The 25,358-nt window shown below is 44.0% G+C and overlaps 2 protein-coding genes across 5 annotated transcripts in view; both read right to left on the reverse strand.

Annotated features, from left to right (window-relative positions):
- The window catches only part of JAKMIP2 (janus kinase and microtubule interacting protein 2), a 47,062-nt gene extending 37,001 nt beyond the window's left edge, over positions 1 to 10,061 (reverse strand). For 2 of the 3 annotated variants that reach the window (XM_061457170.1, XM_061457173.1), the window contains exon 1: positions 9,894 to 10,061. The gene's annotated coding sequence lies outside the window, so the exon portion shown is untranslated. Of the gene's footprint in view, positions 1 to 5,180; positions 5,320 to 9,893 lie in introns of those variants that run through there. The other variant, XM_061457171.1, reaches the window with a different exon arrangement.
- Positions 10,062 to 14,621: 4,560 nt separating this feature from the next.
- Positions 14,622 to 23,786, reverse strand: CDC23 (cell division cycle 23). 2 transcript variants are annotated; one of them, XM_061457167.1, is made up of 16 exons: positions 23,604 to 23,786; positions 23,459 to 23,531; positions 22,399 to 22,536; positions 22,079 to 22,121; positions 21,626 to 21,731; positions 21,154 to 21,286; positions 19,758 to 19,935; positions 19,572 to 19,669; positions 19,261 to 19,342; positions 18,535 to 18,688; positions 18,280 to 18,399; positions 17,891 to 17,966; positions 17,501 to 17,562; positions 16,598 to 16,676; positions 16,383 to 16,502; positions 14,622 to 15,422 (listed from the first exon to the last, which is right to left on the reverse strand). In XM_061457167.1, exons 1-16 carry the CDS (start codon positions 23,714 to 23,716, stop codon positions 15,252 to 15,254), a joined length of 1,746 nt encoding a protein of 581 aa, XP_061313151.1. In that variant the 5' UTR covers positions 23,717 to 23,786; the 3' UTR covers positions 14,622 to 15,251. The 2 variants fall into 2 exon arrangements, with proteins under 2 accessions (XP_061313151.1, XP_061313150.1); XM_061457166.1 differs by having other exon boundaries at positions 23,601 to 23,785.
- Between the last annotated feature and the right edge of the window lie 1,572 nt (positions 23,787 to 25,358).

Below are 25,358 nucleotides of genomic sequence, written 5' to 3' on the forward strand. Positions count from 1 at the left end.
AGCACTAGCTTGTATCTTTTTGTCTACTTCAATGAATCACCTGATCACCTGTATCAGAGCAGATGAACCCACTTTCTATTATCCAACTGAATTCCCTAAAATCTACAGGAGGAAGTTTCTGGGGATAATGCAGCACCTCCAGTAGGGAAGGACTATCAGGAATCTTTGAATGGTCTCATTTGTGTAATCATCTCTGATCTGCTAAGGAGGCATTTGTCACATGGACAAGTCATTCCATCACCACTGAACAAGTTGCTTATATCTGAAATTGCAATTAAAAGAAAGTGGCTTTTTTTTTTTTTTCTTATAAAAAAGATCTCACCCCAGCTGAGCTCACTCTAAGGCTTGTCTTTCATTTCCAGTTATACTTTAATTTTCTGCTTTCCAAGGACAGGAACAGATAGGGACCACAAGTCATGCACACACTCCTCCCAGAGCCCTGCTACCAGACACTTGGCTCTGCTCAAGGAGAGAGTGACATTTGTTCCACTGTGAAATGGATTTAGCAATGGGAACAAGCAGAAGTTCAAAACTAAACTTGCTTTCTTCAGGGTCCAGAGCCAAGATAGCGATTAGTAACATGGTAATGGGGAACTTTGCTGACCCAACTCTCTGCCAGGGATAACCTGAAGTGGGATTCAGGTTAGGTAACCCTAACCTCAGGGGTTTTTCCAAATCAAGATGCGGATCCAACCACTCTGGCTCTAGATCCGAGAGCTGACTCTAGAAACAAAGCTCCAGAACATGGCAAGTCAAGATCCCAAATCAAGCTGTTATGCCTTTCCATTAATTAGAGAAGTCTGATGGCAGTTCAGGGATACACACTGATATCCACCCCTATGTCAGAAACTTCTGTAAGCGTTAGTGAAACAAAACTCTGTGACCTTCAGTAGTCCCTCCTGCCTTTACAGGCTCTTAATGCAAATTAAGAAAACTAATGCAAAGACCACTGTGAAGGTTTTTCCTCCTCAGCAAATCCTCATGGCCTCTGCTTACTCACAGTCTCTGTCAATGATCTGCAACCATTCCAAAACATTTCCTACTCCCACAAAATGGTGAAAATCCCTTGAAACTAGAGGGGTAGCTGCAGTGCTTACCTGCTGGAAGTCTTATCCCAGCGGCTAGACTGGATTTGTGCTTGTTCACTGATCTGGTCTTAAGCAATATTTTAAGGAAATAACATTTCCACATGTCATAGTTTAAGCCCAGCCAGTAACCCAAATGACAGCAAATGACTGCTAGAGCTGAACCCAGGACACCGCGTAAGCCAATTCCCATCACTGCAACAATTCTGTTAGATGCAAGGGGAACTCTGGCCATCTACAATCCCGTCTCTCCAAAAGCTGTCTCATTTTGCTGTTGGAATTCGAATATATCCAGAAATAAGTCTTTGCTTTGTCTTCTATTTACCAGGTTTCTCTTAAGCTTTGCATTGTTTCAGAATAAAATTCAAGCCCTGATTATTACATTCCACGGGTGTGCTTTATGTCACATAACTGCACACAGGATTAATGAAAACTGTGATTAAAACAGGATTTATATTTGGTACAACATTATAATTCAGCACCAAGATGAACCCAAAAGCTCAGCTCAGACTTGCTGCAAATATTTGCAACGTTTATACAATTCTGTTCTGTATTTCTTCGTACAGTCAGAACACAGCAAATTTCACATGCAAGCAGTTCACACGTGTTTTATTCCACCAAATGGTGATAAACAGCTTCCAGAACAAAACCTAATCACCCCCTGATTTTGACTGCACAAAAGTCATAGCACTGAGGTTAGATTTTTAATCAATACCACAAAACTTTTTCGGAATACTAAAATACCTTCAGAACTGAATCCACAATATCCCTTGGATTCAGGGCTCTGCACAAGGAATACAGGATGAATATGCTGCTTCCAGGCCACTCATGCTAAAATTACCATTGGCCTTGCTCTCAAACATCACAGTATCACAGTATCACAGTATGCTAGAGATTGGAAGGGACCTCGAAAGATCATCTAGTCCAATCCCCCTGCCGGAGCAGGAACACCTAGATAATGTTACACAGGAATGTGTCCAGGCGGGTTTTGAATGTCTCCAGGGAAGGAGACTCCACAACCTCCCTGGGCAGCCTGTTCCAGTGTTCCGTCACCCTCACTGAGAAGAAGTTTCTTCTCAAGTTTAAGTGGAACCTCTTGTGTTCCAGTTTGTACCCATTACCCCTTGTCCTATCATTGTTTGCCACTGAGTAGAGCCTGGCTCCATCCTCGTAACACTCCCCCTTTATATATTTATAGACACTTACAAGGTCACCCCTCAGTCTCCTCTTCTCCAAACTATAGAGACCCAGCTCCCTCAGTCTTTCCTCATAAGGGAGATGCTCCACTCCCTTAATCATCTTTGTTGCCCTGCGCTGGACTCTCTCCAGCAGCTCCCTGTCCTTCTTGAACTGAGGGGCCCAGAACTGGACACAATATTCCAGATGGGGTCTCACCAGGGCAGAGTAGAGGGGAAGGAGGACCTCTCTTGACCTGAACCTCTCTCGACATGAACCAAAAAACCCTATCCAAGTTACTGGAGGTTCCATGGAAACCATCAAAAGGGGACAGAAGAATTATCGTTACCCGCATCAAAGCTGAGATTTGTTAAACCAATATTCTAGTATTCTGTGGCTAAAATACCATCTGTTTCTTTTTCATACAGTTATTTCCCTAGAAGTTGCCATAATGTGATGCACATGCACAAGAACACTACCAATGAAAACACGAAATCCTGCCCTATCCTGAAAGGAAATGGAAATTTTCCAGAATGGCTATTTTTCAGCACGAGATGCGCATGGACACAGATTAGACACACTATTTAAGAATGGCAGGATTGTTGGGAAAGGGATGAACTCTATCAACCTGCTCAGCTCATTGCAAACTGGGGGTCTAAGACAACATTTCAGTAGTTTTGCACTTCGAGCATTATTCAAGGCCCATTCTTGGTTTAGTAAAAACATGTTTTTGTAAGTGCATTTTATGCAAGTATGGTCACACTCAACCATTGCCAGAGACAACACAGACAGCATGAAAGGGAAACATTGCAGTTCCCAGAGTTTATAGTATCAGGCTCTCTTTTCTCTCGTTTTGATTTCAACAAGCCAGCAGAACCATCTTTAACTGCAATGCATATAAACAAGAAAACAAGCAGAGAGGGAAAGCTCATTCCCTGACCTTTCTGCTGGAAACCTTTCCTTTTCTTTCCTTCTATTGTCTTACGGTATCAGAGAAGGATATTTTATGTTTACTACTAAAGACTGACAGATATTTAAGTAGTTTCTCTATTTAAAGTAAGAGGGTTAACTTGTGACAGTTTCTGCCATTTTTAGCTCAGCTCCTGCTATAGCCAATGAAGGTAGATACTGATGCCAGAGTAAGAAAAATTTGCTTTCTGGCCTCCCATGTTCACTTCTAACAATGCAGATCTCTACAAGGAATAGCTTTCTTTTCTGGACGGCTTCCAACCAGATCACCACCTTCTTGCAAGCTACACAAGTTTCTTAGCTTGCAGCTCAATATAACTTGAAAACGTGTATTTTCTTATCCCACTATCAATGCCCCGCAGAACCTCATGTACATATTGCTCTGATTTCCCTTGTCCTGTATTCCTCTTGCCCTTTCCTTCTATTTTCTGGGAAAAGAACCTCAGTGTTGCCATTACCAGGGAAGTTCAACAAAAACTAAGCCACCATGAATTACAGTTTGTGCCTTCACATCAGCTTTTCAGCTGAAACCGGACATCAGATAACATTAGAGATCTTCTTTTCCATCAATGACATTGATCAGCTGAGTGACAAGTAACTGTCATTCCCTGTCCTCTCAACAAAATAAATACAATGAAAACATACTATATAACACCACACACACTGACTTAAACAGCTCTACTCAGCATGGGAAGAACAAATAAATAATCAAGCATAAAGTGAAACTCGTGTTAAATGTAGAATTTATACTTACAGTTTACTACTTAAAAACTAGCCCTGACATTCACAGGATGACTTTCAGCTGAACTGTGCTGATTTAAAAATGGAAGCATCAGCTAGTATTGATCAGGAGAGCAGCATTCTCCTCCCACGTCAGCGGGTGATGGGTTGGATTCTCAGAGAGAAAAAGGGCAAGCATGAAACACCACCCATTAAACACAGCTGAGATGCTGGTTCGTACATGACATGACAAAATCCCAAAACATTAAAAGGTTTCACTTCTAAGACACGCAGCGTAGTGCCCTGAACACACAGATTGCCATTAAGGCTGCATCTGAAACCAGAAAAACATTTTATGGTAATCTCAGAGAGACTTTCACAGGCTTTCAGATATACTATATAATTTCAAATCAATTTCCCAGGACAATGCTTATGTCTTCCTTGAGTTCACCTCACACGGACTGCCACACAGATCACTAACACTGACTGCACATTCCAAGAAAACGGCAACATGTAGGTCATGCTGTGACCCACAAAGAAATACGTGACACAATTCAAAAGGGATCTGTTAGCACAGAACCTGGCAAACATGGGCTGAATACCAACCACTAGGTCAGTAAGACTTACCACTGAATATGCACAGATGTTGATTAGCTATCAGCTGTGCCTCTGGAACACTTACTGGACACACTCTAAACTTACAGGTTCACTCTTAAAAAGCACTTCCAAATGAATTAGTGCAACCTTTTCCTACCAAATAGTAATCAGCACAATTGTTCTTTCAGCCATAGATTACTCAATGTTCGTCAAGTGCAACAGTCCCCATATACTCTTTGTTCATCTGAGATTGATTATAATTTCCCATCAGATATGAGAAGGGGATATTAATAAGGGTTGTATTGAATTAAAGCAAATTCTCCCAGCTGATTCTCCAAAAATGACTGCACCTCATTTTGTTCCTCACCACTGCACAGAGGCAGATTAGAGCAGTTTGCAGAACCTTGAATATTAAGTACAAATACATACAGCATAAAAAAAAGCCCAAGGACTTATCTACAAATTACAGAACCTCAAGAACAAAAGTAACATTCATGTTCATGGAAATGTAAGTGTATATTATGTATTAATACGATCTTAAATCTTTTTAAAATTAATCACTAAAATATTTGTAAATCAAGCCTGCCCCAAATACATGCAAAACAGAACAATAGCAATTTCAGTTTCTATTACCTGTAGCATTAAAAGTTTCAACAATTTTGCATGCACCACAGACATAAATATTCTGCATCCATTTAAAAAACCCAACTTAGTGAATTTTAGCAAACCAGTGCACATGTAAAAAACCAAACAAGCCAGAAGCTCTCCCTCCACAATTTCTTCCAACTTTATTTACTTGCTCACTATTGATTACCCTAAACCACCTGGGACCTCAGTCCAGTTTTCAACAGCTGTTGTCTCTTCTTCTTCTTCTCAGTTTTAATTTCTATGTTACTTAGACCTTCTGTTTACAGTCCATGCAATGCAAGGTTTAACAAAGTCTTTCCCCTAAACACTTAAAAGAATATTACAATAAACAATTTTAACAAAACTCAACAAATAGCTTGACAAATGGAGTATAGGTGTTAAATGGTAACTGTGAGATGTTGCCTCCTCCTTACTTGAGATGGGAGGAATGCATAAAGTGACAATGGCAGACAACATGCCTTTAGCATCAGCTGTTCTCAATTAATTCAAACAATTAGTTTTGTTATTTTTGATAAAATAATCTGAGATAATGTTATACTTTGCATTATCATTAACTCAAAAGAACACCTGGCATACCATAGCAGCTCTTCTATCTAAACAATTTTCTTTCTCAGGTACATCAGTTTGCTTTACTATTCACCAGAGTTACATTTCATTCAAGGTTAGAAACAGAACTGTGGCTCCTCCAGTCTTCATTTGTACTCCTTGTTTGTTGGTGTTTAATAAACTCTTAACTACGCAGCTCTGCACTAAAATGTTTGCTGTGCTCATTTGTCTCTTCCTTATTTAACTATGCTATGTGGACAGTCACACAGACCAGTTCACTTTGCTTCTCTCCTGACAGCCACTGATTCAGACTGCTGAACATCAAGAACTTGCTGTCATCTCCAGATGTCGTCTTCCAAATAAAACACAGGTCCTAAAGTTTCCAGCACGGGTGACAGTTTCTCAGCTACCCACCAGTGATCCAAATGCATGTCAAGCAAATCCTACAGCCCCACAGATTTTAGTGAGATGAATGGAAAGCCTGCATTCCTGAAAGCGCTCATATCATTATTTTTCCTTTAAAGTTCATCAGACGTTTTAGAATCAAATTGCACACTGCAATCCAGACTGGTTTTCTTTCATTTACAAAGAAGCTGCATTTGTGCACATTTAACTTGACAGCCTTCAGTGCTAGACCCTTCCAACATTCTGTTGAATTTTCTATTTAGAGCCCCACCTCCTGGCACAAAGATTTCTCGTCCTTGTATTTCAAAGGAGAAATTCAAATAGGCCTTAAAGACAAAAACTAGAAGTACTACTTAAATTAAAATTTTTCTGCCCTCTTGGATTCAGGATATTGAGAGCTGATGACACAGAGAATTGCACAGATGCTTTGCACAGATGTAGATGATTACTATAAAGAGAGCCCACCTCTGAGGATGGGAGGATAAATTTCTTATAATTTGGCAAAGACCAGATCTTCAAGTGATACAGGTTTATACAGGAGCTCTGAAGAGGTTACCTGCTGCGAATTAGAGCAAGCTGTTGATTTGGAAACACATAATGCAAACATGCCCTTGTAACTTGAGTAAAATAATTGGTTTTTAAAACAAAAACATTTGCTCTGCAGTCTTGTAATCCAGATATTGCATTGCCATGCACAAAGATTAAAGAGAAATCTGATGAAACCCAAAAGATACAAAGAATGACTGACTCTAGAAAGTGATCCAAAATTCAGGTACCTGCTAAGGACTATTTCACTGCCTCACAACTACACAAAGCAAACAGAAAGCTCAAATATTGACCATGATGAAAAATGGCCATAACTCAGTAGTGAAAGCCAAGTTATAAGCCTCATCAGTCTCCCAAAATTTGGTTAAAGAGAAGAGATAAAAAGAAGTTAGAATTAACAAACTACTCAGATTTCAACTGCTTGAGGTACACCTGAGAATCTATCGCCATGCCTTTTTCTCAGGTGGAGGACTATTTTATAAATTATAAAACACAACATCAACTGCCTGTTAAATGGATGAATATAAATCAGAATTTAAAATTATTCTGGGCATCATTTTGACAGTTATGTTTCACAGCATTTTCCTGACTTGAATACCTTGAGGTCATTTATCCTTCATAATGACAGAGAAATTATGCAGCATGTTTCCAGCTACATTAAGGTCTTGATAATAAAATATTTGTCAGAACCCTGCATACATTTACACATTACAACAGCCAATCACCTCCTTAACACACAACCATATTTTAGCTGTACCTTATGTTCAATTCCGAGTAAGTAGGATACAGAGGATCTTATTCAGAAGATTATTTAGCTGAGAACGGCCTCTGGAAGTGGAGGAATTATCAGAAGCACCGATAGGTGACAGGGATGAGGTTATTATAAGGGAGGCTGAGGCAGCGCATTAGCACTTACGGTACCACAGAGCCTGAAATTAAGCTTGGGGTGGACTCTGGAAATACCCTGCTCGAGTTCATCTCCAAGACGAGGGCTGTGTTTCTCTACCTTGAAGCACCAGCAGAACAGTCAGTCCAAGATCCACAGGTCAGAAAGGTTGCAACATCTGTCACTGTCAGCCTGGTCCTTCCAGCTAAGAGCTCTGCTGACAGCCAGAGAATCCCAGCAGTCCACCACATGGCCACAGTTCTGAGCCAAGGCCAAGGCCAAAGGGGCAATCACAGCAACAGCTCCTGGCAGCCACCTTCTCCTATGGAAACCGCAACAGAAACTTTCCAGCCTTTCCTCCCTGAGGCTCTTCCTTGGGATTTTGCTCACACTGGAAGCTAGGGTAGAGCTGGCTGCAACCCCATTAACTTGATTAGAATCACAGAACTATCTCAAGTTGGAAGGGACCCATACGGATCATTAAGTCCAACTCCCTACTACTTGCAGGACTACCTAACAGTAAGCCGTATGACTAAGAGCATCACCCAGGTTGCTCCCGAACTCTGACAGGCTTGGTGCCATGACCAGTTCCCTGGGGAGCCTCTTCCAGGAACTGTCAGCTTTCTCAGTGAAGAACCTTTTCTTAATGTCCAACCTGAACTTCCTCTGACACAGGTTCATTCCATTCCCTGGTCACCAGGGAGAGGAGATCAGCACCTCTCCCTCTGCTGCCCCCCCTTGAGAAGGTGTAGACTGTGATGGGGTTACCCTCAGTCTTCTCTTCTCTGGGATGAAGAAACCAAGCAACCTTAGTCATCCCTCCCAAGTCTTGCCTTGAAGACCTTCCACCATCTTGGTTATCCTCCTCTGGACACACTGTGATGTGCTTCTTGTATTGAGATACCCATGGTGTCTTTTGTTTGCTATGGAACTACTTCTAGAACACTTATGCCTTATGCCCTCTTCAACAATTACCAGCTAGCCACCCTCAGACTGCACCAATATCATAACTATTCCCAGAGAACCTCTTAGAATCACTAGATATTCACCTCACTCAAGCACCAATCTGAACCTGGTCAAGTGCCAGCAAAGCTAGCTTTTACAGCACAGTAGGCCTAGATTTGAAATTCATATGTAGAGCAGCAGGCCAGATCAACAGAAACAAAACCTGAGCCAGAGTAGAAGCAATAAGCCTAACATTATTGCCTGAAAAGGGACAAAACATTCTCCCGATAGGCCAGCCAGGCTGCTAGACCAGGCATGGTGTTCACACCAGTGCAAAATCTGACCCAGCAAATCAGAGGCACTGAGAATGGGACTCCAATGTGTCACCTTACAGTGATGCATAGGGCAGCATCAGAATGCAAATGTTTTTTAAAAAATGCATCTCATGCATTTTTTTCCTTACAAGAATCCAAATTAAGCTTTTAAAATACGTACTTCTCTATGTTTCCAGCCTACAAGGTACACTCAGCATCTTTTGCATGTTTGCATTCACAGCAAAAACTAGACACAGATGACAAATGAGCATTCAGTGCCATACGACAGCTCAAACACAGGATCAAGATCTGCCCTGAGTGGCCATGATGAAACTGAGGATAGCAATCCAGAAATTCGAATCGCACAGCTGCCTGAGCGGCGTCTCAGCACTTAACGGCTGTGAGAAGAGGCATGTGCTGCACGTACAAAGACATGCATCTTGCGGGTCTGCATTTGCAAGAGGGGATGTCTGCACACACAGCCACAGCCCCCCCGGCCTGGCACGCAGCGCATTTCCACAGGTACGTGCTCGGCAAGGAGCACTGCGCGAGGCTGCGCGCATAAAGGGCCGGGCAGAGATGCACCGCGGGTAAAAATAAACCGGGGGCACACCCCTGGAGCGGCTCTTCCCCCCCCCCCCCCCCCCCTTCCCCCGCCACCGCACCGGGCCCAGCCTGACCTCCCCGGCTGCGGGCTCTGCTCACGGCACGCTTGGCCCTGGAAACCCTCCCTCGTACCGGACAGCGCACCTGCCCCCCGCACGGGGAGGCAAGACAATGGCCAACCGGGCACAATGGTGCGTGACCGGAGGGAGGCTGAGGCACGCAGGCTGTCTGCCACACCTCTCCATCCCCACCATCATCCCCATCACCGGCTCCAGCTTGTCTCTCCTCCACTCCATCACCTCCATCTTCACCTCACCTGCACCCTCTCCCCCACCGACCCCACGCCCCGCGCCACCGCCCGAGCCCCATCCCCGGTCCCCCGCAGCAGGCCGAAGTCATTGTTCCGCCGACCGCAGGGCCCGAGCGACCCTCCCGGCTGCCGCCGCTCACCGTGCCGCGGCCAGAGGAGGATGCCGAGCGGCGAGGGACGAACGCAGCTCATCCATCTTCCCGCTGCCGCGACGGCTCCAGCGCCCAGCACCGGCCCCGCCGGACTCCTGCGCGCCGACGCTGACGGCGGGCGCCCGCCCCGCCGCCTCCCCGCGGCTGAGGCCTGCGCTGCCGGGCCGGGGTCTGCGGCAGGCCCCGCCCCGCCGCCGCAGAGCCGCGCTCCCGGCCGCCATGGCAACGCCGCGGCGGATGGCGGCGGCGAGGGGAGCCGCAGGACGAGCAGGGCTCGCTGCGGCCGCAAGTGCCCGTGCGGCGGAGGGGCCGTGTGAGGGCTCCGAGCGGTGCTGAAGGGGGCCCGGCGCGGCTTCGGAGCGCTCCCTGCCTCGAGCACCTGTGCAGGCCGCGGGGAGGGTACTGCAGGCAGACACAGCGGCCCCCAGAGAACGAGCCGTCGGCAAGGCGGGGGGCGACTTGTGAGGCCGTGAGCCTCAACGCAAGGGCGTTCTGGGAAACAAGCTCTAGACCGGACCGAGTGAATCGGAGCTGTTTATACCCCTCAGGGACCTGCAAGAGCAGTCGCACTTCTGCCGGCGAGGTGTCAGGCGAGCAATGGCCACAGGGTCCTGCTCTTCACGCTCCTCGTAAGCTCCCTCATCCCCATCCCTTACCGACTGCAGCGACATCCCTAGAAGAGGGCGGTAGGCTGACAAGAATAAACACGTCAAGAATTGCAGTCATGACCCTTTTGGCCCTTCACGGAGATAAGGATTGCTGTTAGAGCTGACAAGGTGTACGATTTCTGCAAAAACAGACTCCCCTGGTTGTGGACGAACCGATAACAAATGTGGGTTTAGGTCTTAGGCTTTTTTCTAACCACAGCAACATGCAGGAAAACAAAAAGCAAAGAAAGAAAAAGAACACAAACAAACAAAAAACCCCAACCCAAACATTTACAGAATAAAAGATAGTTTAGTACTGGAGTTGTAGATTATCTCAATTTCATAATGTATTTCCCTCACGAGTGACAAAATCAGAACAAAACTAGCAGCAAAGGCTGAATTTTCAGTCATCCATCCTGAACACTGAATTCCATCAGAGCCTCCCCTCAGGATCTAGTGGTTGAGCGATTGAAAAAAGCTTCAATGCCCAAGTAAAACAAAGTTCTGTTTTTTAACGACTGCTGTGATCTGTATACATCTAGCCTAAATGTTTTCTTTTGCATGTTTTGGTTACCGATTGCATAGCTCTGCACACGAGAAATGGAAGGTCTGAAATATACTGAATAGGGAAAAAACAACTCTGAAGAACACTAAGACATATAATGTGGCACAAGTGCTCTGGGATTGCAGGCACAGAGTTTGCTTTCTCAAGAAAACTAGTTTAACTCTGCAGCCTGAGTGTACAGGGGAGAAACAGATTTTTCCAGCTATGTATTTCTGTTGCAGGTATCTCAGCACCACTGAAACAACATTTGGAGGGTACAGCCAGGCAAATTCCAAAGTGAAGTCTTGAGCAAAAGTAAATCAGAATATGGACAAATTCATGTTTATGGCACTGGAACAGGTCCACATCTACAGACAGAAGTAGCAGAAAAGGGATACTTGCTTACAACCAAGAATCCTTTCCTAACCATATGTAGGAAAAAGACTGGCTTTGGTTACTACAGGTCTCAAGCAGAAGAGAATAGAGGAGCTGTCGACCTAACATTCAGAAGTTCTGACAGCTGAAGGATCTTGCCCCACCTCCTGCCTATACCAAGCTCACTCTCTGTTCTGTTCCTTTATTGCAGAATGTCTCCTCACATGGTAATAACTGCTGGCTGAGAAACAAGAACACTTTAGCAATGGTGGACTGACAGCAAATGGTAGCAAAAAATATTAACGGATCAGTGGCTAAATACACTAATAAACGTCAGAGATGGCAATCCATCTAGGCCACAACTTCAGGACAGTAAATCTGGCAAGCTCCTAAACTGCAAAGAAAGGAACGTAGAAAATCATGTAACACATCAATATGTCAGTGAAACCCCTGGTAAATAGCCCAGGAAACAGCAAGGGTCAGTTGTAGTTCTGGAAACAAAGTCCTGCATCTTACTAGGTAGAAATACTGAAAGAAAGACTATACCAATCTTGGAATAAGCAATTGCACTAATAGCAGTTAAAGCTTTAGAAAAGTGTTCCAAAAATGTAACCATAATGGGTCTTTTTGGTTTATTTTACAGGGTGATCTCCAAAGGACGATAGCTTCAAGAGAAGTAGTTGGACCTATTAGTAGCATTGTTGATTTCAGTGATGTCCTTTCAAGCACAAATACAGAAAGACTCTAGGAGAGATTAGCAATGAACTATGACTGAAGAAGGATAAACTCAGACAGAACCAGGACAGAAAGAAGGCTCCATAAATCAGTACTAAAGGACAAATATCTGTCTAGAAATCAATTTGTTTCCAAAATTTAATCTCATGATGCACAATTTTAACTGGTAAATGTGGCTGATGTAAAAACCAGCATCTCTTTTAAAGTGTTAATAGTTCTCTGTAAGACTGATTGTTCCTAGAAAGCATAGAGTTTGAAAGTTGTTCTTCAATGCCTCAAGTATTAGAATTCTTTCATAGCATTCTAATGATTATTTATCCTACATAGAAAGCTTTTTTGTTTTAGCAGAAGAGAAAGACAAAACTAGCAGATTTATTTTGCTGCACAAGTTGTTTAATTTACATTGTAAGAACTTGCTGTTTGTGTGGCATAAGGATTGATCATCAATTGTCATTACTGAGCTTTAAGGTCTCTGATATATATAGCAAGATGTGACATTTATATACGATAGGATACTAAAAAGCTAATAGACTGCTTGTAGTTTTAAATATACTAGCAGGCAATATTAAAAAAAATGAGGTCCCATTGCATCCTCAGTTTTAGGACAGTAGGTAACCTCTACTTATGTGCAGTTTGCTCCTTGTTCTTAAAAAAAAATAAAAAATAAAAAAAAAAAAATCACTCCCACCTTGTATAATGGATGTCATTACCAGCAGGCACTGCCACACTTCCAGAGCTTCCATAGCAGAGACGCCCATCAGTACATGTCCATCACACACATCTTTGAACTTGGCACCAAGTGCGTTATCTAAGCCAGAGGTAAGGGACACAAAATGGTGACCTCACAGTCTTCATAACACAACTTTGACAACCCTACTGCATCTTTTACAGGTATTTAAATTCGGTGTATCTGGAATAAGTATCCTCCACATCAGGGGAAACCAGGTTTCACTGGTTGTCCCACCTTTGAAACCCAGCAGGCAAAGTGCATTGTACCAGATCAGTGCCATTCCACGGTTCAGAGATGGTGAACACAGTTAATCCCTACTGGCAGCCTCCCACACTGACATCTGTATTTAACATAGGACCTTTACAAGCACCACGGTTTGGACAATCTTCATTACAAAACATTCAACTGAGACATGGACTATTTCCCCCTATGGAAATCTTCAGACAATTATAAAACTCAGTGGGAGATTCCACTACTGGATAGCTCTGTGGGAACTGGAGCTTGTTTAGCATGAACACCTGCAGATTATCCATAACTGCAGATTATTAATAGCATATCAATATATTCATAGGTGGCTATTCATTACCCAAAATGTATACAAGCCTCAGGTACTTTTTAAAAGACCTCCAGGTTGTATCAAGCTTACAAGTTGTAACTGAATAGCACCGAGATATTTGGCTGAAGTCCTCTGAAGTCGCACATTAAACTGATATCCCAAACTGTTACAAAGTCCCATTCCCTTCAGGCAGATGAAGCCCAAACATAACACTGTCCTCATCTGAGGGGTACCAAGCATCAGTGAGCAAGACAATTCAAGTCAAAGGCAGCAGTGTTATTAACCTCTGGCCTTCACTGCCTCTACAAAATACAGGATCACGGTTGGTTACAAGGAAGGGTCTTACAAGCAAGAGCAAATTTACTTCATGATGTGGGAGAGGGATTGCAGGACCACCTTGCAGGACCTGCAAGATGCATCATCAGATGCCAGGAGAATAAACACAGACCCTGTGGGAGGGGAAAAGACGGGTCAGGGAGGCTCAAGCATGGGAAAAGTGCGGGGAGGCAGGGAATGAGGATGTTGATGGGAAGGGGCAGACAGAGAAGCTGCATATTCACAGGTTGCTGCTCAGTAACCCTTGTCTGGCTGAGACCACTTGCCATGCTTTTATTGATTAAGTATTACTGCTTGTTTTCTATGTTATTGTGCTCCTAACTCTGTGTACACATGCATGTTCCAATAGCAAGCACACAAGAGAAACCCCAAATCTATACATACCCTAGGTTCAGGATTGACTGCACAACACACCCAAGGTCTAGACATGGAAAAAGGTCATGGGCAGAGAATGGAGAGACTGAAGAATATGAGCATGTACTCAAGTCACTGTAAGCATGTATGTATGTTCCACTAGCAGACTTTAAGCAAGCGGAAACATGATCAGGCCAGTTCTGCAGTTTCTGTTTTAAGCAAAGACATCTAAGAGCACTGTACTCTTGTTTATGGTAGTTGTTAATTTATGGTCATGGCTGTAGTGCACAATTTAAACTGCGTGAGCAGGGACAAACAGCAGCACTGGAGGGGAGGAATCCCATATAACATCCTGTTCACAAGATGCGGCGATCCGGAACAAAGTGGTCCCTTACAGCTCATTCAGTTTCATTTGCAACAGTACACATGAAAGCCCAAGGACAGTAATTTAACCATTAGTTTTTAATGGTGTTATCCCAGTGGCTGCTTTTCTACTGAAAGCCAAAGTATGTCAGATCCACAGACAGAAAGACAAGCAGCTGTCACCTACAGCTACTTGGAATTCCTCTGACATCTGTCAGTACTGACACATAGACATGGCACTATACCTAAGTGCCCATATCTACTGCTTCAGTGAAACATCTGTGTAGTTCAAGACAATTAAAAGTCATTAAGTAGGCAGGCAACAGTTCCCAACATAGATGGCAATGATACCACCAAAAGGTCATCCAAAGAAGTTCAGTAAAGACTAGAGGTAACACAGCAGAACCAAACTTCAAATACATTTTAACTCAAGCAGACAAGTTTTTTCTGGTCCCTCAGTTAGGAGTGGTCCTGCACATGGAAACATTCTGCCCTCTGACTGGAATGACCAGGTGAGAAGCACAGCAGTTCTCATGTCTCAGCACAGGCACTTCTGACATAGGCTGCACCTTTGTCTGGTGGGGCGCATCCGTCTTCAGCTGTGAGCTCTAGTAACTCCTCACCCTCGCGGCAATAATGAATGTCCAGGTTTCACTGGAAAGAAATCTGTAAGGTCTCATTCAACACACAGAAGTATAAGCATTGCTCATGGTGTTACAGAAGACAGATTGAGTGGAGAGACACGACGTGTAGGAGTGTTGTTTGCTGACAGGGACGCAGGGAGGAAAAAAGGAGCAGCAATATCTGCGGATGATGTTTCTCCTTGGTTGCGGAGCTGTAAGATCTGCCGCAGCAGGGCCTTCCCTTCTTCTCTAGTCTGAAAAGGATTTGTAAAAACCAAAACAATACACCTATGGATGGGTAGTTTCTGGGTCAAATTCAGTAGGTAACCAGTGTAAGTTACAGTACTTTGTCATTCTGTATCTCTGCAAGCTATAAAAACCATCCTAATTTCTTCTGCTATTTAAAAATGTTACGGAATTTAAAGCCTTTCCTCCCTTTACCCACCTAATTTGCATGTCACTTTGGTATTTCAGACAGTGGCATCATCAACCACTGAAGCTGCCTAAATATTCCAGCAAAAAGTGGATTGGAAAAGTTTCAAATCAGTTGAATTCAGATTCTCTAGAGTTCCAGACAGCTTTGCTAAGCACAGGCCATGCACCCTGCACTCATGGCCAGTGTCTGCAAGTGCACACTTATAAACATCGCAGAATCAGTCACATACAAACATAAGCACTATTATAAACTACGCACTGTCTACACACAGAAAATGAGAAAAAAAAAAGTTATGTGAGTACCATCATTACACAGCATGTGGAATCTGTGAGCGTTTAACCACCTCCTCAAACCAAGATTTTCAGTAGTCTTAAGACTGCCATATGGAGCCTCAAATTCTTCTACTTATTAAACACCAATGAGACATGGTTCAATTTTACTATCTACACCACATTCCATGACTTTAGTCAGTCATAAGCAGCATTAGTGATCAGGTATACAGCACCACCACTTAGGATATGACCTGCATGGCAGACAGCCCTCATTCACTCAATAAAGGATCCCTTCTGCTCACGGGGGAGAAAAAAAAAAAAAAAAAAAAAAAAAAAAAATCAAGGTCATGGTTCCCCTAAGAAAGAAACACCAAAGATGGACAGAGCCTTAGGTGACATGGTCTAGTGTGAAGTGTCCCTGCCCATAGCAGCGGGTTGGAACTGGATGATCTTAAGGTCCTTTCCAACCCAAACCATTCTATGATTAAGACTGAGCAACTACTCACATCATTGAATGCACAGCACTTCTGAGCACAAGCGGAGGCTTCATCCCAGAGCTTACACTTGAAGTAGTACTGGGCCAGGTAACGGAAGGCAGTGCTGACCTCCAGGTGTTCCACTATCTCCTGCAGTGAGGGGGGTAAAACCCATCATCTGTGAGTGCCCTCCAGGCTAGCTCTATACCATGTTTACTTCTTTTATTCCCAAGATACCATCTTACCCCACAGGAATAGATATCCTGGATGTATTTGATATAGCACTGAGCTGCCTGTTCAGATTCATTCAGCTGTTCATGCAGCCTAGAAAAGGAAGAAAACAGGCCACTGGAACAAGACAGCACTGTTGAAGACCTTCCTGGTCTACAAGAAAGTACCTACTTGCTCTGACTCAGTCTAAAGCCAGGTCTTTTCCTTCAGAATCTGCATGACATGCACCAGGTACTGCCCCTCATGGAAGCAGATGACCCAGTTTAAGAACATTTACATGAACAGGAAGCAGCCAGTCAGGTACTAACTGCCAGAAGCAGTGACAACCAAAGCAGGGACCTTTGCTTAGTCTATCACATTTCCTTTAGTGCTCCTTCTTCCCCCACTATATCCCAGAAGTCTTTGTAGAGCAGCTTCACCCTCTACTTCCCCTTTTCCTTCCCCTTCATTTTTAACACTTTATGTTACTTTATCTCCCTCAAAATATTAGTGGCGATGTCACAATGTTCATATTTATTTCACATTAAACCCTCTCCCAGGGTCACAACCACATAATGTGGGGAGGGAGATAATAATAAAAACATAAATCAATCTACAATTTTGCACATCATCTACTATCAGAGATTGCTTTAAGTTTCAATACAACAAATACAATTGCCTGATCAAAACACTTCAGGATTCAGGGGTCCCTTCCAACCCACACTACGATTCTCTCTAGTTAACCCAAGAGGGACTGGAAGCTAAAGCTGGACACAGAATTAGCAGTCACTACAGACCTAACAATAGCAGTTATTACAGAGCTACTAATACCACCTAACAGCAGCTCCTCGTTTTACATTTCGTATCGTATCATTAGATATCAAAGTGCAAGTTGCATTTAACATAGTATTGACAGTTCAGTGACAAAACATACTCACTTTGCTAGTTTCACCAGTGCCATTTTCTCCACATCTCCTACAGCATAAGCTCTCCAATAGCACTGCCGAGGAAGGAGAGTCAGTCAAGCACACCACAAAAGTGACTCCAGCTCATGACTCATGCAAGCAGGTTAGAAACAGAAAACTACATGGCTGTCCAGCAAAGGGGCACATGCCATCTGTAGAGGACCCTTTTTATTTATCAGCAGCTCTAGTTACATTGCAGCAGAACTTATCCCATTGTAAGCACCACAGAAACTGTTCCAATAAGCTCCTAGCAACATGCCCAGTGCATTTACAGTGGCACCAGCCACACAATTGTGCTATAACTCCTCCTAGTGTCCTGGGAGACATCCTAACGTCCTCCTCCAAACATCAGTTCTCACTCACCTTTTTAGCTTCCACCAACTGATTGAGTTTCTCATAGCATTCTCCTAGAGCAACCAGCATACGAGAATCATTTGGTCTGTAAAAGAGCAATTCCTAAATGCAGCTTAATGGACAACAAGCTGACCTCAGGATGGGGTAGTGGGGGAAATCTAGACATAGCAGTGCCTGTCATCCCCTCTCATATAAAACATCACTTACACTCCTGACCAGCATTCCTCAGCATTTAATTGACAAAGCCTTTGTTAACTGTTAACTAATGCAACTAAAAGGGTTTGGAATAGTGAGACTGCACAAGCCACATAGTATTGATGTTACTCTTCCTTCCCCAACTTGGTTCCTATATGCAAGTTTCTTAGCTAGTAGCAACATGGGTCCATTTGGAACCTTACCTGAGCTGGTGGGCCCGTCGGTAGTAATAAAGACAGTAAAATGGCATTTTCAGGATTTCGTAGGTTTGCCCCAAGCCATACCATGCTCTGTAGTCCCTTTTGTTCACCTCTATTGCATGTCTGTCAAAGGAGATGAATCAGTCAGAATAAATACAAAGATACAGTTCAGCAAAAGGCTACCAAATAACAAAGACATTACTTCAATCCTTATGTATGCAGATTCACACACCATTTTGTGCAGTACACAAGTGATACCTATAAGCCTGGATAGCTGCAGATGTGTTCTTCATTTCCATATACTCATGTCCCATAAGAGTCCATGCTCCCAGATAACGAGGATTCAGTTTCAAGGCCCTCTGGAAATAGAGGGCTGCTTTTTCATGCTGGGAACGCAAACTGTAATAATTCCCTAAAGCAAAAGTAACAATATTTAAATACATTTTAAAAATAAAACCAAACAAAAAACCTCAAACACACAAACAAAAAAACTCAACAGGGAAGTAGAAAAGAGATGGAAGAGGTATGATCGACCACCTCCCAACTTAAATTATAAAGAGTCCCATTAAAGGCAGATGTGACTAAAACCTCAAGAGACCTAATAGCAGTCTGTTCTCCAGTGTTCTGCTCAATCCTTTTCCAGTTGCATTAATCAAGATCCCAACCCCTTGTCCTTAAAACTCATGTCATCACTTAACAAATTAATTTTCTGGTCCAGGCACACAATTATTTCCATGGAGTTTCAAGACTATAAAGGGATTATCAGCTACACTGGTCTTCATAATGATTTCTTCAGTTCCTTTCTGCACTGAGAGAACTACAGCAGTTCTTACAGAGCAGAGCAAAGAAAAAGGGTGCTTTGTCATTTGGTCCACATTCACAAAGTAGTTTTGACAGCCTTGCTGTTTAATCCATTTTCCACAAGCTTTCCTCACACAGCTTGCACACAGCATAATCAAGACATGTGAAAGAGCTGGCTCTCACCAATTACACAGCAGGTCTCCACACGGTACTTGTCTATCTCACAGAGATTGTGAGCCAGATAGCTCAACTCAGGCTTCATGCTCTAGTGAAACAAAGAAACAAGAGAGATTAGAAAAGCAACATGTTACTGTTTCAAAGATAAGCTAGGCAATTAGCAATGTACACACTGTATCTGTCCATGGAGCTGTGAAGCAGAAAGCATAAGTCAAAAGCCTATATTCAGAAGCTAGATAGCACCAGCTGCTTTGCCAGTGTTTAAAACATCTCTGAAGATACCATCATTATGGACAGACAATAGAAAGAGTGCTTACCCTTACATATAGCAAGTTGGAGAAAGTGTCCATGTTTTCTATCCTGTAAGGATCTTGTTTCCTTAGCTCATTAAAGATGGATAAAGCTTTGTCAATATCTGAAGAACAGCAGACACAGAACAATAACGAGAAATGCTAAGTTGGCATTAAGAGGCTTATTCCTCCTGGTTAGTAAGTGTCACTGACCTCGGATATTGTGGTAGGCAACTGCAATCTGAGAGATGATATAAGTGCTTTTGGAAAATCCTGCATCAATGAGACTCTGGTACTTCTGCAGAGCCTCCTCTATCAGCTGCAGCTCTGTATAAATGTGTGCAAGAAAGAACTCTTTCATCCATGTATCTGGCAACGACAGGAACTTCAACTAGCGAGAACCAAAGAAGAGGAGGAAGAGATGACAATCAGTAGTATTCCAAGAACCACCTGAGGCAAAGAATCCGTTATCTTCCCTCCCATAATTTAGCAGATGGTCTTGAGGTAGGAGGCTTTCCTGCAACCGCTTTCTTATACCATAACAGCAGCTACAAAAGATCAGTATTAGGACCAGGAATTAATATCAGGCTCTTCCACAGGAAAGACAAAATAATGTCTAAGTTAACAATATTGAAACAGAAAAGGAGCATTAAGACACTCAGTCTAAAAACCAGTACAACATGGACCACAAAATTCTATTTAGTCACTCTGCATCTGTCCACATGACTGCTGAAACTGCATAACTGAAGCTATTTCATTTGATTAACAAGTGAATAAATTGTCCTCAAATCTGACAGCACCTGGCTTTCGATTCAGCCATTGGCCTTGTTTTTCCATTAAATTCAAAGTCCTTCAAAGGCTCTTCCCACGTTTGAGCATCAATATCATATCACTGTTTTTTGATAACCTAAGTGAAGATACTCTCATCAAAAATACATTTCCCTTTTACCAATCTCTTCTGTGCCACCTCTACTTTGTTAAATATTCCACCAGCCAGAACTGACTGAAGAATTCCAGGAGTCAAAAAGTCCCATGTGCAAAGAAAAGTAACCTATTTTGGTTTTATATCAAAGTTCAGTTCTTTCATACAAAGTAACACATAGGAGATGAATTGTATTTTACAAAGGGAACACCCATGTTACTATATTAGTTTTAAAAGCAGGGATTCTACACACCCTTCCAGGCCACCAAAGTGCTCAATAACTGTGGAACTAGAACCAGATTCAGGGAAGAAAAACAAAACGAAAACCAAAGTTATCTTAGAAAAGTACTTCAGGAGGATCTCCTCCACGTGCTTCATGTGACAGGGCAATAAGCCTGCTGACAAATGCTTCAGAATATGTGAACGCGCCATTTCTTAAACCACTTTGTGAGTGAATGAAAGGAAATCAGCCCTGCCTGCATAAAGATTCTCAAACTACAGCATGACAAGCAATTGAAGAAAAAGAGGCTTTAACAACATCATTTACAATCTTGGATTGCTTTGCCTGATAGTCTAACAGAATAAAGCAGTGGCTGATATCAATCTTGTTGCAACTGAATCAATGGTTACTGAATCGTGTTAAACTCTGGAATTTGTTACCACATCTTGATATCTCCCAAGTTTTACCATCTCTTTATCTGTAATCAAGTTGCAAAGTTCCAGCCAGGCTCCCCAATGCAAAGGTAAGACATGGGTAGCTTCAACGAACACATCTATGGCTTCTTTCCCCAGGTCCAGCTTCCTCAGCACGACACCGTACCTGTAAATAAAGTTATCAAGTTAATCAGAATCACAACACTGCATGTTCACACAAACAGAATCATGGATGGGCTTGGGTTGGAAGGAACTCTGAAGCTCATCTAGTTCCAACCCCCTGCCACAGGCACAGACCCTTTCCACTAGAGCAGCTTGCTCCAAGCCCCTGTGTCCAACCTGGCCTTGAACATTGCCAGGGATGGGGTAGCCATAGCTTCTCTGGGCAACCTGTGCCAGTGCCTCACCACATTCACAGGGAAGAAAATTCTTCCCAATATCTAATCTAAATCCACCCTCTTTCAGTATAAGTTCATTTAAATATATTACAAATGCATGCACTTACAGATAAAGGCCAAATCCATCCAATTCCCGTGCCTTGTGTTTCTTGCTAAGCTCAACTCGCAATTCTCGTAGAGCTTCATTTTTCACCTGTCCTTTTTCCAGAGGTCCTGCATGAAGAGAAAGTCAACTAGGTTTCAATCCAGAGTCCTACCACAGCAATCACAAAGTCCAGGCTATATTCAGAGTCATCAGTGACATGACCTGAAGGCTTCCTCTTTTTAGAAGAAAATCACTTAATCTGATCATCTGCTTTAACAGAAGAGCTAATAAATGAAAATCTGTAACCTGTATTAAGCCAATGAATTGAGAAAGAATGAAAGAAATGTTATACTATTTCAGTTTTATTATCAAAAAACTGAGAGGGGAAAGCCACACAGATAAGGTGATTTACATGAAAAGGCATTACCTGAAACTTCAATATATTGTCTTGTGTTTCTTGACACCAGAGACTTACCCAAACTATCCACTGTTTCATCATCCTTCTTCTTTTCCCCTGACTGTGGAAAAGAGAGGAAACCCAAAATTACATCATAACAGTATATTCCTTACGCCCACTGCAATGCCAGCAGCAGCACGTGAACTTAAACTGAGCCTTCACAAACACCATGGTCCTAAAAAGAACAGTCCTATCCTGCTTCCCCCAGGCATGTAACTGGGAATTCTGGGTGCTCATTCAGAACAGAAAAGGGAAAAAAAAAAAAAAAAAGGTATGCCAGAGAGGGGTGGGCAGCAGAGGAATTTGGTGTGAAAAGGCGATCTTCCCTTCTGTCTTACCAGGTATCTAGAGTACATATACAAGAAGTAAGCTTTCTGACTCTTGCATCCCCGTAGAAAATAGGCAGCCCTGTCATATTCCTTTAGATCAAAGTAAGACTTGGCTAACGTGTAGGCATCCAGATCACGAGCATCCTCCTGCAGGGACACAGAAGAGCTGTAAGACCTCAGAAGCTCTGACATGCTTTAGGACAATTACATGGTTACAAAAGATCAATGAAATCGCTCTGGAAGCTAAAAATGTTTATTCATCCTCAAAGATGGTTTGAGGACAATCAGGAAAGTACCTCTATTCCCTCACATGATCAGATTCCTAGATCTCAGATAACATGAACAGACTAATTAGAAACATCTAAAATACACAGTGAAACTCCAGAAAACAAATTGTGGCAAGGTGCCAGAAGACATGAATTGACTATTCAGCAAGTATGAACAACCACCAGTAAGTAACCTACTTAGGAATTCCATAGCAAATAGTATTAAGTGCTCTGAAATGCACTTGCGACGTGTCACACTGCTATAACTTGACAAAACAGGCACGTACCTAAAAGCCCACCTATACACCTAAGAACACAGGGACAGAGATACAATTTTTATCTTCTGTAATCTAAAGTATCCTAAAGAGCACGAGTTAAAGGCACGACGTAATTTGTACTATAATAAATTTTGGCCTTGGTAAAAACAAATAAACCCCAAAATTAAGTAGCATAATTTCAAGCTTTGCTTAGAGAGAATCATGTTATAAGGACAGCCACACATCAAACGGAACACCTCCCATCCGGGAAAGCACGCTCAGCTCTGTCTGCCCCGCTATGGAACAAAGCTCTGCACAACCACCAGCGCCCGGAGCCCCCTCCTTCCTGCGCGGGATTTTGAAGTGATCGCGGTCGCGGTTTTAACCCGGTGCTGCAGGCAAGATCAACGGGCAGCACTGCACCAACCGCACCGTCCCGTCCCCCCCCCCCCGAGCCTCAAAGCGCTCCCACGGCGGCGGCCCGCCCTGCCCAGCTAGCCCGCGGGTGCCGATTCTTGGGGCGGCAGCAGCCCGCTCCGGCCGTACCTCTGTGAGCGCAGGCGGCGGCGGCAGCTCGCTCAAAGGCAGCGGATCCAAGGCAAAGGCGAGCTCGGAGGCCCTGCGAGGGGAAAAACGGTTGAAGCGGAGCCCGCGCGCGCGCCCGCGCGCCCGCCCGCGCGGCTCTCACCACTTGCCGCTGTGCTGCAGCCCTCGCTCGCGACTCCGCTCCGCCACGCACAACAGCTGCTTCTTGATCTCCCGCAGGTCCGAGAAGTCGCCTCCAGAAAACCCCGCTGCCGCCATTGCACCGGAGCGCTCCCAGCCAATCACAGCCCCACACACTGAGTACCCTTCAGCACCGTAGACGCAGCATTCTCTTTGGCTGAGCTCGAAAAGGCTCGTTGCCAATCAAACAGACGCGCTGAATCCTAAAAGCCTGACTGGCTAACTGGTGCTCTGACTGGCTAACTGGCGCTCTGATTGGCTAATTGGTGCTCTGACTGCCTAACTGGTGCTCTGACTGCCTAACTGGTGCTCTGACTGCCTAACTGGTGCTCTGACTGCCTAACTGGTGCTCTGACTCGCCATCGCCGGTACAGCTGCGCTCCGGCACCGAGCCAGGCTGAAGGGGGAGCGAAAGACGCGGGGTCAGGCTCGTTCCGCCCGTTGCTATGGGTGCAGCGCCTCAATAAGCTCCGGCCGGTCCGGCTCAGCTCGGTGCTGTCTGCCTCGCTAGTCCACCTAGGCTGTTTACGCCTCGGCGCTATCAGGCGCTTTTCTATTCGAATCTGTCCGACTCCGTCAGCCTCGGTTCTTTCCGACTCGGCTCTGTCCGCCTTGTTTTTGTTTTTGTTTTTTTTTTTTGTTGTTGTTTTTTGTTTTGCTTTGTTTTTTTGTTGTTTTTTTTTTTTACGTTAAAATAAAATTTCTTATCTAAATGCAACTGAAGGTTACCTGTCAGAAGAGGTTAGAGGTCTGCTCTTGTCTCTCCTGAAGTGTGTCGTTTCACGTGTCAGTTTACGAAGGATAATATTGTACAAAAGAACAAAGGAAAGACCTCTTTTGACGACGTTTTGTGTTTGTTGATTAAAAGAAAATCATTCCTCCCACACAGTATTAATAAATGATCTTGATAAACGTTGGAACTGTGTATAATGTCCCAGTACAAATTCTTGTTCAAATGCAGATCAGGCACTGCATGTGTAGTTGGCCACGTGATTAGGAAGGGGAGGCAGGGGATTTCTTTCGCAGTTGATGCCAGATCTGCTTTTGGACCGGCTGGGATAAAGTGTTTATAAAACAAGAGGACCATGCTCTTTTTGCCTTCTGCTAGCCATAGGCCTGGAAATCTTAAGTGCCTACTTCACTCCTGTGTCCGCTTCGGCTCTTTCCGTGTAGGCTCTGTCCGGCCTGCCCTCCTCAGCTCTTTGCGTCTCTGCCCTCTGGCTCTGTCAGACCGCCCTCGTCTCGGTTCGTCGCTTTCCTGCTCGGCTCTTTCCTCCTCGGGTCGGCGCTCTCCGCCTCTCTTCGGCTCCCGTGGAAGTTTGGCGCCCCGTCTGAGGAGCGGTTCCGGGTTCCGGCCCTACTCCTTCCCGAGAAGTGCGCACTCCCGGTGCGGTTTCCAGGGCTCGAGGTGTCGGCGGGAAGTATGTCCCGTGGGACGGAGAGGGGGTTTCCAGTGCAACGAGGTGGGCTGGGTTACACGAAGTGGAGGGGCTCCCAATGCTCCTTTCCTTTCTGGAGGGGCAGGGGGTACCTTGATGCCGGCCTCCCCGCTCCTCTTTTCTGTACTTTGCCTTTCTTCATTCTTACAGAGTTTGCCCTAGCCTTTGACATGCCGAACGTTATTAACTGTGTGGGCTTTTTGCCTTTCACTGAGGTACATCCTTGCCTTTCTTTAACAGGTGTCTATACTCAGTGCTGGAGACTGAGGACCAGCACTGTG

The sequence above is a fragment of the Pezoporus flaviventris genome, unplaced genomic scaffold, assembly GCF_033815535.1.
Source record: "Pezoporus flaviventris isolate CSIRO_AGI_PZ_B2104156 unplaced genomic scaffold, CSIRO_AGI_Pfla_v1 ptg000023l, whole genome shotgun sequence".
Classification (NCBI taxonomy): Eukaryota; Metazoa; Chordata; class Aves; order Psittaciformes; family Psittacidae; genus Pezoporus; species Pezoporus flaviventris.